Genomic DNA, 13,315 nt, shown 5'->3' on the forward strand with positions numbered 1-13,315 from the left:
CTGTCTTCACTTTCTTCGTCCGTGTCCTTCGTAGTGCGCTACAAGTTACGCTATGCATATTTATCTGCCATGTTCACCAAACGGCAGCAGGAGCGGACAACGGACAAAGAAGGGAACAAAGACGTTTATCTGCCAGTTCGAGCGCAACGGCTCACACTATACGTATGGGTATGCACTGCTACTGTCCTGTTATGCGGAGGTGTAAACACTTTCAGCTTCACTCGATTGAGCGAAAGGAGGAACAGCGTCGACATTACAGAGGTGGTGTCACGGTAAACGAGCAGCTCCCAACTTCCGAGAAACCTGTGAACGTCATCAGGTACCTTTACTGCCTTTTTCACCGTCGTTTCATTTTTCTTTCTGCTCCGATGCTTTCGCTCCAGTATGGCGTCCCCAATACGGCCTGTCCGTCAACAAACTTTGACGATCGCGATCCCTTTAAAGACGCGGCGGTGTCTGTCGGCCTGCTGCCCTGAGGGGGGAGGCCGTGCCTGTGCAAGAGGAGGGGTGTCTCGTATTAAGCAGAAGCTGACGTACAGGGCCAGCGCCGTATGTAGGCCACATCTTATGGTCCCCGCCGCGCACGCAGCTATAGACTCACGCGAATGCCTCGGGCGACGGATGATCGCACGTAAAGCCGGCTAGCGAGCCATCGAGCCAGCCGGAAACGTTCCGGCTTCGCAGCCGTTGGCGGGAGAAGGGATGCCTTCCGGTGGCGGAAGCCGGCAAGCAGTGGATGCCTTGACGCAGCGTTTTTTATACTAGCAGTGATTCTCTGGAGTCTCCTGGACTCGGAGGTGAAAGTAACTACTGGCAACGTCGTCATGTAAAAAAAAAAAGCTATTTTCGTTTATCGCCAAATTATCATTTCGGGCAGCGAAGTCTCAGCGCTGGTACGTCGTTCTGGCATCACAGATGCAGAAGAGCAGCAGGGAGGGCAGATGGCGAGTGGACGAGATACCCCTGACTGCGCTGAGGTGTCAAAAAACATGCTTTTTGACTCACGTACGTTTCTGTGCTTATTCGTAGAATGGTCGCCTAATGGACCCAATGCAACATGTTCAGTACAGAACGCGCATGCGTATAGGAATGTATACGTGCACAGCGGAAGACGCGCGTGCATCAGAAGTAATGTGTACTTGGACGTCACGTGTGCAACAGTTACATGTAGATGGATCTACAAACACGTGTATGCAACAGAAGGCACCATGTAACTAAAGATGCGTGTGGCAGTAGAAGCCGCATGTAAATATGATGACACATGTACAACAGAAGACAAGTGTAAACCGGGACCAGGAGCACACACGATGCAACGCAGTGTCCAATAAACCATGGACTAAAGCCAAGCAGCCGGGGGTATGCTTGGCTTTAGACGTGATTTGGTTGGCTTTAGACCTTGGATTGTGGTTGCTCTTATGCCAGAATGCGTCAGGTCAACTATGCGCCGTCTTCCGCTTCATAGCACGTCCAGACACACTAAATTCTGCCAGTGTGGGACTGCCACAGTACAGCCTCGAACCTATCTGGCAACGCGCCCTCATATCAGGACTCTCTCTTGGACTAATAAAAGAAAGGTAAAGAATGCACCGGCCGCGCATACGTATGTATACGGATGTCCGCGGCCGCGTACATACAGCGCAGGGCCGTCCTGGCCGGCAGCCTTCAGCCGTCCGTGGCACGCTGCTGCAGCGGCTGCCGCCGGCATCTCTTCGGGCACGCACAACGCACACGCGCATGCACACGGCGGTGTGTTGGCCCTCGGCGGTTTGGCCGCGAAGCGTGATCGGCTGGCGCGCCACGCCACCGCTGGTGGAGAGGCGGTTCGCACCGTCGTTGCATGGCGCACGCGCGTCCGTCCGTGAATTCTGCTGTCTCGGAACCCAGCGACCGACGTCAGGGGCGTGTTTGGAAGCCCTCCAGCCAGCCCAGCCGAGGGCTCAGCGCTCTCTCCGTTTTTCTTTTTTTTCTCTAGCTTGTTTCATTTTGCTTTTGTTTGTTTGTTTTTCACCTCTATTTTTATTCGAAGCGCTCTTGATCCGCCGAGCGCGCTCTCCCTGTTGTCTACGCCAGGCGGATACGCAAGAACTGCAACGTCAAGGGGCCGCCGATCGGACCGCGCAACCTGCCAATGGACAGGCAGGAGCGAAGAAAAACTGAAAGCCCAAAGAACGACCGTGAAAAGATGAAAAGCCCAAGAAGATAGACAACCAAGTAGCTATAGACTCTTGAGTCCTATGGTGCGGAGCGGCGCCACTGCCGCTGCTAGACGGCGTCGGATTCGATATGTCAGGGACGATGCGGCAATGGCGATGCGGCAATGGCCGAACCCATACAAGCCATGAGAATGAGGATACATTTGTGTACATTTACATCTTTCTCTCTCTCTCTTTTCCTCCTGAGTAAGGAAACGAAGAGGTGCAGGGATCTGAAGGTTATGCTCTGTTCCAGCGAAGGAAAGTTGACGTATGTGCTGGAACTAGTCGACACTTGCAATACAAGTGTATTTATCTTGCTACACTTTCTCTTCTGTCGGGTCAAGCCTGTAATACCGGCCGGGCACTTTTTAAACTCTCGCGAGCTGGAATGAATGTGGTTACATTGGCAAGCAATGAAGTCGAGTATAGTTGTTTTCCCAGTAAACTCGGAATCTAGCGCACGATGTACACACAGGTGGCTTCTGTCAGAAGGGACATATCTTCAGCAAAGCGGAAAACGTCGCTAGTTGCCTTTAACTGTGCAAGACGTCCTACAACGCGATCGTACAATTCGTACGCTGTGTCCCTTTTCATTACTATGGAACGATCACGCGAGGATCGCGTAAAAAAGAAATGGGAGCTGAAGACCGCGCTCACAAAGTGACCTCGCGACTTCATCCACATCGCCGAGTATTATTTACGTAATCAACCCCAGCACGACGTTAACCACGGGGCACCTTCCGGTCCTGCACCACGTGTAGCTCATCTGTGTATATACACCTAAAGGCGCGTCACCCAGAAAATCCAGCGGGACCACTCGGCGAAGTCTAATTCTGGCCGGCAAAAACGGAACGCCCTCCTTTTATCGCAGTGTTATCGCCATCGACATCACCGGCTCAAGCAAGAAAGAATAGGAGTGGCGGCGTTACACAGCGCCGAGGCCTGCGTTCACGTAATCCCGGGAGCCAAAATAAAGTCAAGAAGAGCGTATATCAGAAGTCAAATAACAAACAGAACAAACGAGACCCGACCGACGCTATGCAGCCGCTCTGGGAGCAAGGAACGGAGCAGGCAGCGACAAAACACACGGCCGGTACTACATTAGGAAGTATTTTCCGCTCTGGTTGCAGAAAAACGCCGCCGCAAGGCGTCGGTGCGCGGAACGGGCTGTCGACGACGATGAGAGAGGGTGGACCCGCGGCCATGGCGGCATAGGAGGCGCTCTACCCAGAAACAAGGCCCATTACTCAGTCTCTGAAAGCAAAAAAGGAACTCGCCGACGGCCACTTCTATATGCCTCACCGGCTAGCTCGCGCCACCTAGACCATGCCGCGTTGGTCTTTTTCTCTCTCATCTTTCAAACAACCGCACAAAACGTGCCGAAAAAAAAAGGGCCGAGACGTCCACGGTGCCCGAGACAAAGCCGGCGCATCGAAAGCCATTCGCTTTCATCTTTTGCTGCAGCACGAAAGAAAACAGAAATTCGGAAGGAAGGCTCTTCTCTTCCCCCCTTCGTATGTCTTTTCTAAGATCACTTCAGGTGGCGCGCAAGCACGCGAACGGACTGGGCTTGAAGTCAAGTATCATGGCCACCGTCGCCGTCATCACCATTATCCTCCGGCGTCGTGAGCATCGTGAGCACTGCCGAGACGACGGTGCACCTCCCCGCGCCGGAGGAGGTCCCCAACTAAACCCACTTTTTGTGGGCTCGTATTTATACTGCGGCGCACGGAGGCGTGCGGCGAGAGTTCAAAGGGGTTCGGCAGCAGCCATGTTTACAACCTCCGGATCTGCTCCTTCTTTACCTTTTTTTGTCGTTCTTTTTTCTTTTTTCCGAGCACTACGTTTCCGAAGTAGTGCCCTCTTCAAGGCCACCCTATAGACGACGACAGCTTTGTCAGGAAATCGCAAAGATTAGCGCAGCTCTGTTTTTCACAATGCCTCGTTATATACTTGCTGTTTCAGTCTTTTTGTGTCTCTGTTTCCATCTAAACGAATGTTTCGGAGATGCTGACAACTTTGTAGATTCTAAATAACGTGCTTCTTGCTTCTCCTTCTCACTTTGGCCAAGAGACCACTTGGTCGTCCCGTCCCGTGCAAGAGAGCACTAGTGGAGAAGGAAGATCTCGTTTTTTTTTAAGTTCGAGCGATATGAGTTGTAACAGACTTGCGTAATTCATTCATTCATCATAAAAGCTACAGAAAGGCCGAAAGCAGCTTCTATAAGAAGTCTTTCGACCATGTCGTCGTCATCCCCCTCCTCTTCTTCTCTTCCATCTCATCACAATCGTCTTCTTCTGCGTGTCCTAAGTCTATCTAAAATCAAAGGGCCTCAATGTCTGTCCTAAAGTGTGTGCAATATGTCTCGCTAAAAAAGTATGCCCATACTATGTCCCATTAAATCCATGTAACTCCAGGCCACATAGGAACTCGGAAGTTTCATCACAATCCTTGTGGATATACGTAGGCAGCGTCAACTACTAGGGGTTCAACTGGACGGCGTCTTACCTGCGTCTGCGTGAGTCCCAGGGAGGCGGCGAGCTCGGCGCGCTCTGGCAGGGCGAGGTACTGGGTTCGCTGGAACCTCCTGTTGAGCTGCTGAAGCTGGAGGCTAGAGTAGATGGTGCGGGGCTTGCGCATCTTCTTTCCCTTGCCGTTCACCCTCAGCGTATCTTCCAGCTGGGACTTGTCTGCAACAACGGAGGCCCACTGTCAGAAACGCCTTGGGCAAGCCCGCACCCTTATCTACAGCAACGACTGAGGTTGTTGTCATTCTATAAACGAGCTTCATAAAAGAAAGACGATGCGCAACAAGGACATTCCCCCTGCGATGTCCCTTTTGTGCACCGTCTTTCTCTGAAACAATGCACCAACTACTGCAGAAATCATAGCGCAAAAAACGAACAGGGGACGAGATGAAGACAGGACAAGCCCCAACTATAGCCTTCCAGCTCATATTCGAGAGCAGCAATCACTGGGTTAACGCTGAATGAAAACAACGCTGATATTATAAAAGCCGATAATCTGCATTAGCCATTTAGCCATGTTAAGCGAATATTATAGCCAATAATAGCCATCATATGGCCTACACAAGCCGCCATTTAGCCAGTGCTGTATAGCCATGGAGTGCTGCTAGTGTGCGAGTAAGTATGGAATGCCAAGGCAACACCGCTAACCGTTGGTTCGAAACTCTGTTTGAAAGCAATGAGAGTATAATAAAAAAATACACAGTTTCCAGGTGCGTAAAAGTGTCGTACACTGTATTGCCCAAGCACCATTAATCACGCGCACAACTGAGCTGCCGCTGCTTCGCAAATGTGGGCGGAGAAAACAAAACACCGGCGTTATAAGAATGGCAACCACGCGCCTGTGGTTATGTCTCTCGGGTTTTACGGAACACTTGAAAACAAAGGTTAGGTATACGCATTATGTGCGTCATTTATAACCAGCGAGGAAGTGGGTCCACAGGAAAGGGCGTTTGCACGTGTGGAACACCCAGCGCGGCGGGAAACAATACGGTGACGTCTGAAGTGGTTTTTCGTAAGTGAACGGGAAAATATAGTTGGTGCACAACTGAATCGTTGTATTAAAACTTAATGAAGACAATATTTCTGTTATTACAGCGGATAACCAACAGTTAGCTAGCACTAGATCTCATTTATCCAACATTAGCTATGATAAGCAGTGGCGCAGTATTCGTCTGAAAACGGCAGTTGAATTTAGCCAAAAATTCTCGCCGACATCATCACGGTTATCGTGGATGACATACTTCGTGGCAGAATGATGTGGGTGCAAGATGCAGGAACACGTTGTATTCAGTCGAGAAAAATATGCAACTGGAGGGCAACGCCTATACAGCCGTGATCAATATGAAAGGGAACATTGAATTTACCTTCAATTGAGCATTGTGGCTAAGAGCAGTTGCCAAGCTCAAAAGTGTACGCAACACTAGATGCCCAAGACGAAAGGTATACCTCTTGCTTATCGATACATCACTCTTATCCGCATATGACGAATAATAGAGGCTTAACATGAACTCGGTGTTCCCTTTCATATTGTTCATGACTGTACATGCAGAGCAATACCCTTGCTTGGTTGCAGTTTGGTTTCTTCACAACTTACAAACTCTTCAATGAGTGATACTGACAAGAGGCTATAGCATCAGCGAGCAACAGGCTATCTAGGAAACAGCCATTTTATGGAATGCTAAAGAACCTTGACGACAGTGTCTTCGCGTATGACAGGCTTCTTGAACAGCCGCCTGAAACCCGCTCTCATAGCATGCAACCGGTCGGCAAGGGCCCCACTACACAGCAGCATGCGTTCTTCTTAATATTCTTATTTTTTCTCTCGTTCCCCTTCCGTCATCGAAGCTGTCTCAGTGTCCGCTGACCACCAACAGCAGCAGCAGCGTCCACGCACCAATGCGTCCGACACGCGACGACTACAGGCGACGCCGCCGGTCACAGTCGAGAGTGACCAGCCGGAAGAGTCATAACGTTTGAGAGATATCCGCCAGGAAAGAAGGAGAGATGGATAGCTAGCCAGAATAAAAAGAAAGAAGTAAGAAAGGGAAAGAAAGAAACAAGCGGTGTCCAGAAGAAGAGAAACGTTACGGGCGCGCGGATACGGCAGGTTGCCGCGACGGTGGCCAGCAGCTCTCCCCAAGAGCCCTCTGAAACAGGAAACACGTTCAAGGACTTCGCTCGGAGAGGCTTTTTTCACTCTTGGCCAACATCGCTGCCGGTCTGGCGGGGCGGGCGGACAGCGCCGGACAGCCGGACAAGCGTGTGCCCGCGGCACGGCATGCAGGCCGGGGCGCGTCCTGGCAACGAATACCGAAGAGCGTACCCGTATATCCTCTCAAGATCTGTCCCTCTCGGGCATTTTATCGAGGGTGCGAGTGCACTTCCTCAAATTGACTCGGAAGCGATCTTGTAGAATATCCATCCCGGAAACGATGTCAGATGCATGATGAACCGTAAGGAGGGACGTAGTTCCAGGGGCGGGCGTGGTGTCATAAGTTTGAAGAAGGAATGCTGGCATCCATTGAAGAATGACGTCCCCGACAAATGAACATTGCTGTAGTGCTTTTCTATTTTTAATTTTTTATACATATTACATAGTTTCGGTCCTCGTCCTCATACAAGTACGTAATGCGTATAGGACGCCTACACCTGATAATCTCGCCATTCAGAGCACGTCCTCATATTGGGACGTCGCTTATGTATCCTGGAGACAGGCATAATGCCTTTTTTGTGTTCTTGAGCTGGTGCGTGTCGAAGTGATCAGTCACGATGCGGACCTCATCGACCGCTACACTTAAGTCGTTATGCATTTTTCTTTTTCTTTCACAACTCACTTTCGTCAATGGATTGACTTGGACTTCAGGACAACCCTCACAATCAGACTCAGTAGGGAAATGTTGCGCGGTGCACCTACTATGTTTCGTCGGTGTATTTTTGTAAGTGGTCTCGTCATCGTGCATTGCTCGTACCTTCTACAGCGCCTGGGTAGCATGCCAAACGTTAATCAGCAAGCCACACCAGCTTTTCATCGCGCACTTATCTCCTGCATAGGCGAACTCAGCTCATCCATACTTCGCACGTCCACTATAGCGGACTAGGGGAGGTCGTCCAGGGCAAAATATCTCAATTTCTCTAACCAAGGACAACCTGCAAGTCCGTGCATAGCAGTTCAGTTTTTTCATGCCCGGATGGTGCCTACGTACCACAGTAACATTCCCCTCTACAGTACCGCAAGTAAAACTGACTGCAAGATTTGCAGGGAAGCCAACTTCCTGCTATGCTTAACGAATTATGTTCCACTGTGTTATTTAAACAAAAAAAAAACAATTGTGAATGCCTTGCGTTAGTCTGCCGATATCAGGGAGCACTAGAAGGGATTCAAGAATCTGACAGCGCGTTTATTTCTCGACAAAATACTCCGTAGCTAAAAAGCTAAAGTCAGCGTCACTCCTTCTCCATCGCCGTCGGGGCGCAGCCATTTGAGTGAATCGAACCTGCAACCTCATGCTCAGCACTGGAATGAAATAGATGGACGCTGAGTCATTGCCGCAAGAAACTTTCCTTCAATAATTCGCCAAGGTCGTTCCACATGCTACTTCTTCTTTCTTTTCTTTTATCTTCTTCGCCATCCGAGCAACACTGCCTCACAACCTTCGTACGGGTTAAGGCACTGGATTTTTCCTCGACCAAGCAACGTCGTCTGCCAGCCGCGAAGGAGCGCTTGAAGCGAGACAAGCGCGCCCGGCCAGTCTTCTAAGACAATGGTGACGTCCACGTCAAGCAAAAGATGATGCCATAAAGAAACGGGCGTAACAAACAAAGAGCAAAAACGTTAAAAAAGAACAGGCAACAAGGGCTCTCGCAGCGGCAAGCAAGCTAGCAACGTAGGCAGGGCAGGCCGAGCCTTTGCCAGCAGAACGGCCCAGCGTCAACGCTTCGGCAGCATGTCCCCATGCAGCGGGGAGCGCGCACACTACCTTGAAGACTCTCTCCCCCCACCATCCGTTCGCAGCGCCAGCGAAAAGCCCTGCGGGCATCGCCGGCGCACGCGCCACGCGGGCCCCGTCCTTGTCTCGCTTGCCGTCCTATACCTTTCTTCATCAATAACGCAAAACCCTGCAGTGAACCCCACAGAGAAAAGGGCAACGCGCAATTGAAGCCAGAAAGGCGCAACTCATGATCAACAACACATGTTCAAAACGTCACAACGCTCGATGTAGGCCTTCAAGCAGGCATAGCTGTGGACTAAGTTGTACTTGAGTTTACGTGCCGCCATCTTGGACTGTTGACTTGGCTGTCTTGTAGCTGTCGCAACAAAATAAAAGGCACGAAATGCATTCGCCGCTTCATCGCCTTTTTAACTTGGCGTCGCAACATATAAAACTGAGAAATTGTTCGCGTTGAAAGCCGTAGAAGGCGGAGCCCATAAATCGGAAGCCACTACTGAGCAAGTAAGTATCGATTAAGAAATTCATTAGCCATTACACTCTGTGAATGACCAGCGAAGCTGAGTATCACACGGATTTATATATCTATTTATTTATTTTACTAATTTATTTTGATATATATTTTTTAATTCAGCTTATATGCTCCTTTAAAGAACTTCCGCATCCACTGCTGAGCAAATGTCCATCGATTAAAAACTGCTCACGGTCAGCGTGGGAGGAGCTTATTGAAACTGCCATTAAGGGAACGCAGTTAGCTATTGCTGCCTGGGCTGAAAGGGTCGCTGCCCACGTGGAGTCACCCTGAGGAGCGCGCCATATGTGTAAAGTTGATTCCTCCTGCCGGGAACCAAACGCGCCCGCTCAGTAATACGTTGCTTATCAAAGGTCACGTGCTGGGTCGGTACTGCGACAGAACATTGGGATGCCACATGCGAGCGCAGCCGACAGAAATGCGCGCTGCACACTTGCATGCTTATTGTTTTTTTTTTTATGTGCAAACGCCGTCCTACTGTTAAGCACAGTCTTCAAAATCTTGCTATATGGTTTCCCTACGTCAGACACAGGCATATCGCATTTCACATTGTCGGAGAGATACATGTATATATTCGCGCCCATTGGTCAGTCGTCAGTCATCACAGTCCTGCTGACCCGAAGGTCTCGGATTCGATCCCGGCCGCGGCGGTCGCATTTAGATGGAGGCGACACGCTAGAGGCCCATGTACTGTGCAATGTCAGTGCACGTTAAAGAACACCAGGTGATCGAAATTTCCGGAGCCCTCCCCTATGATAAGCCTCGTAACTATATCGTGCTTTTGGCACGTAAAATCCAACAATTAATTTTAAATCATCACAGTGTCCAAGATTGTCGCTATTGCATACTGTTACAGACTATAGCTCGCGAAATGGCTGCCACTTATTCTCACGCCAAGGGCTAACGCATACACATTTTGCTCCTTCGGCGACAGTTGCGTAATCACCCGACGACATCCGCTCCTCAGAGGCAAATAAGAATCCACTCATCAGAAAGAAAAAAAAAAGTTGTAACAAAAAATATAAGCGCGCCGCGTCACTCGCGACGGAAGTGCTAATAACAGGCGAAGGCCGGCGGAGTGGACGAAGCGCTGCAGCCCAGGTATAGGCTTTGCCGCTCAATCACGTAACGAGTCCCCTCACACATTGCACGCCGTCCAGCCAGGATTGATGCGTACGCAAAGAGGAGACAGAGAAAGTGGAGGAGCGAAACACGACGCCGGAGGCTGTTTACAGGCGAGAGACTGGCGTTACACCTCCACCACATGGCGCGATGTCACAACATAACGACATCACGACATAGCGACTCCAAGACATCGCAACATCACAACATAGCGACATCGCAACATAGGGACATCGCAACATGGCGACATCTCGACATCACCACACGCATATAAACCTGTCCGCCGATGCCGTATAGTATCGCGGTTATGCGTGGCGGACGTTGACATGTGGTGATATGGACGTGAAAGCGTCGTTCGTTGTTTATAGAGTTGAACTTTGGCGATGGATTACGCGCCTCTATTTTTGAGTAGGAGTCTCTAGTTCAAACCCCATGAGTGCATTTTCGAAAGGCGCGGTTACGAATGTGTCCGTGCATTAAGATTTTGAATAGAAGGCGAACACGCCGGCTACTAGAAAAAGAACAGTGTATTGACGCTTGAATGCAAGGAGAGATTTGGAACACTTCGGATCCATGATCCCTTCTCCATCCACCTCCCCTCCTACCTCAGTTTATCCTTACGAAAACTTTTGGGGCTTTAAACACCAGAACATTTTATCTCCGCACAAATGCAGCGCGACTTAGGCGAAAACTGGAGACACAGACAGACACAGATGAGCGCCCTGTCTTTCTGTGTCTATACCTGTGCCTCCTGTATTCGTCTAAGTCGAGCTGCATTTCTTTGAGTATGAACCAACTCGTCCAAGTCAAGCTATTATCGGAACAGACTTTCACCATGTTTTAAAACTGCGCTGCAGGACAGGACAGCGCGAAACAAGAGTGACAGACAGACGAAAGATGGATCACTAACAGCTGGCGCACCTTTCAACGCTATTAACGTAAAAGATTTAATCTCATGCACGAGCGCGTTTGAGGAACACACAAAGACACGCTCACGCGATTGACCGCATATACGTAATCATCGAGCAGGCATGCAGCAAACAAGAGCCGGCCACATCGACGGTCGCCCACCATAGCACACCCCTGTGTATCGCTCCTATAGGTTTCGCCTACATAAAAGAGTGTGTACACATTCGCGATCCCAAGTGTCGCGTGCGCGCATGCACACACGCACACACGCACATAAACGCACACACACACTCGACGCAGGCTGGTAGACATCGAGTGTTTCGTGTGGGCGCCGTAACACCGTGTGGTTGTTGCGTGCGTGGTGCGCGCTGTTGCGTGGAGTGGCAGCGGGTGGCTTTCCCTTTCCTCCTCCTCGCCCTTTCAGCCCTCGGGCGACTCGCGGCGACGCGCCCTTGCAGCCACGCTGACGGAAAGGCCCACGTACGTTCCGTCTTTCGGGTTGCACGAGTCAGCCGAAGGCCACGCGTCTCTCGGGAAGGCTCGTCCATCCAACGACACGTTCTGTCACGGCTTCTCTTTTCTTTGTCTATGTTTCCCTTTGTTGCTAAGTGCGTCTCAAAGAAGACGAGCACACACAAAAAAAAAAAAAATTTAAAGGCACGATGTTGAGCTTGCCATACCGCATACACCATTTACGCCAGCCTTGGTCAAGGTGTCCCAAGGTTCGACTCACATGACCACGTTGAGTTTTGCACCACATATGTAAGCGCGTGCCTGTGTGTGTCGTAAACCTTAAGCTAACAGTATTGCCGATAAAGAGATGAAAACAACTGATTCATCACTCTCCTTACCTTATATTAAGAGCTGCCATGGAATATATATATATATATATATATATATATATATATATATATATATATATATATATATATATATATATATATATATATATATATATATATATATATTTAACAGCTGAGACGACAGAGAGTTCGGAAGGATAAAGAACTACATGTGCAAGATAACCAGGGGCGTAGCCAGAAATTTTTTTCGGGGGGGTTCAACCATACTTTATGTATGTTCGTGCGTGCGTTTGTATGTGTGCGTGCCTATATACGCAAGCAAAACTGAAAAATTTCGGGGGGGGGGGGTTGAACCCCCCCCCCTTGGCTACGCCCCTGAAGATAACAGTGCCAGCTTTTGATTTTTTTTCTTTAGTGTGCGGTCATCGCAACGATACATGATTGTGCGGTTGTTACGATACATAAATGTGCGGTTACGTGAAAATGGTCAGCTGCATAGTAACCTGGGGCACTGACGTGAAAAAGACGTCGACACGAGCATGAAACATGCAACACGAGACCAATAAATCCAGTTGTGGCTATTGGATTATTAACAGTCAACTAGCAGATATCTCCGCACTACTAGCAGACAACGGCCGCTTTCTCACCGACTATTCTTTGGCTACATGATGTCTACAAACTGTCTAAGAAAAAAGAAAGCTAAGACGCATCGATTTTGTTTTTGTTTCTAATTGTACACTGACTCCCGCAAGGACTGCCCGATGAACGTCTACTCTAGTGCAATGTTGAACAAACTAATCATTAATTAGTGATAAGTTCCTAAGAAGTTTTTTTTTTTTTTCGAGCGACGGTACGCGTCACGACCAGAAGCACAAAAGAACAAGTTCATCTTGTTTTTTCTTGAAGTGGCACGGGTATTCGGTCTTTCTGAGGTTACGACCTGAGGTCGGTAAGCGGTCCTGCGATACGTCACGGAAAGGAAGTCTGTGAGTCTTCCATCAGACGTCCTGTGCGAAGTTCTTGTGCAGCTGCAGCGCGAAGGGTCGCCCGATCTGTTCCGAACAAGTCACGCGACGTCAGAGAGAGAACCGAAGCAGATAGCGACAAGACTGTCCGTGTAAGCTGCCCACCGGAAGTCTACAGAAGGTCACGGAAAAAGATCTGTGGGATCTGCTGCAGTAGACGTCCTGCGCGAGTTTTCGCGTGCTGGTAAGGAGAACAAGAAACCACCCGACCTCTTCTGAAGAAGTCACGCGACGTCAGAGAGAACTGACGCAGA

General features: G+C 49.7%; 1 protein-coding gene across 1 annotated transcript in view; it reads right to left on the reverse strand.

The window, feature by feature from the left end:
* LOC119401399 (homeotic protein distal-less) overlaps positions 1–13,315 on the reverse strand; it is a 99,477-nt gene that overhangs the window by 63,120 nt on the left and 23,042 nt on the right. Inside the window, exon 2 of the mRNA XM_037668177.2 lies at positions 4,704–4,885. Coding sequence (XP_037524105.1) covers positions 4,704–4,885 — 182 coding nt within the window. The remainder of the gene's footprint in view (positions 1–4,703; positions 4,886–13,315) is intronic.

The sequence above is a fragment of the Rhipicephalus sanguineus genome, chromosome 8, assembly GCF_013339695.2.
Source record: "Rhipicephalus sanguineus isolate Rsan-2018 chromosome 8, BIME_Rsan_1.4, whole genome shotgun sequence".
Lineage (NCBI taxonomy): Eukaryota > Metazoa > Arthropoda > Arachnida > Ixodida > Ixodidae > Rhipicephalus > Rhipicephalus sanguineus.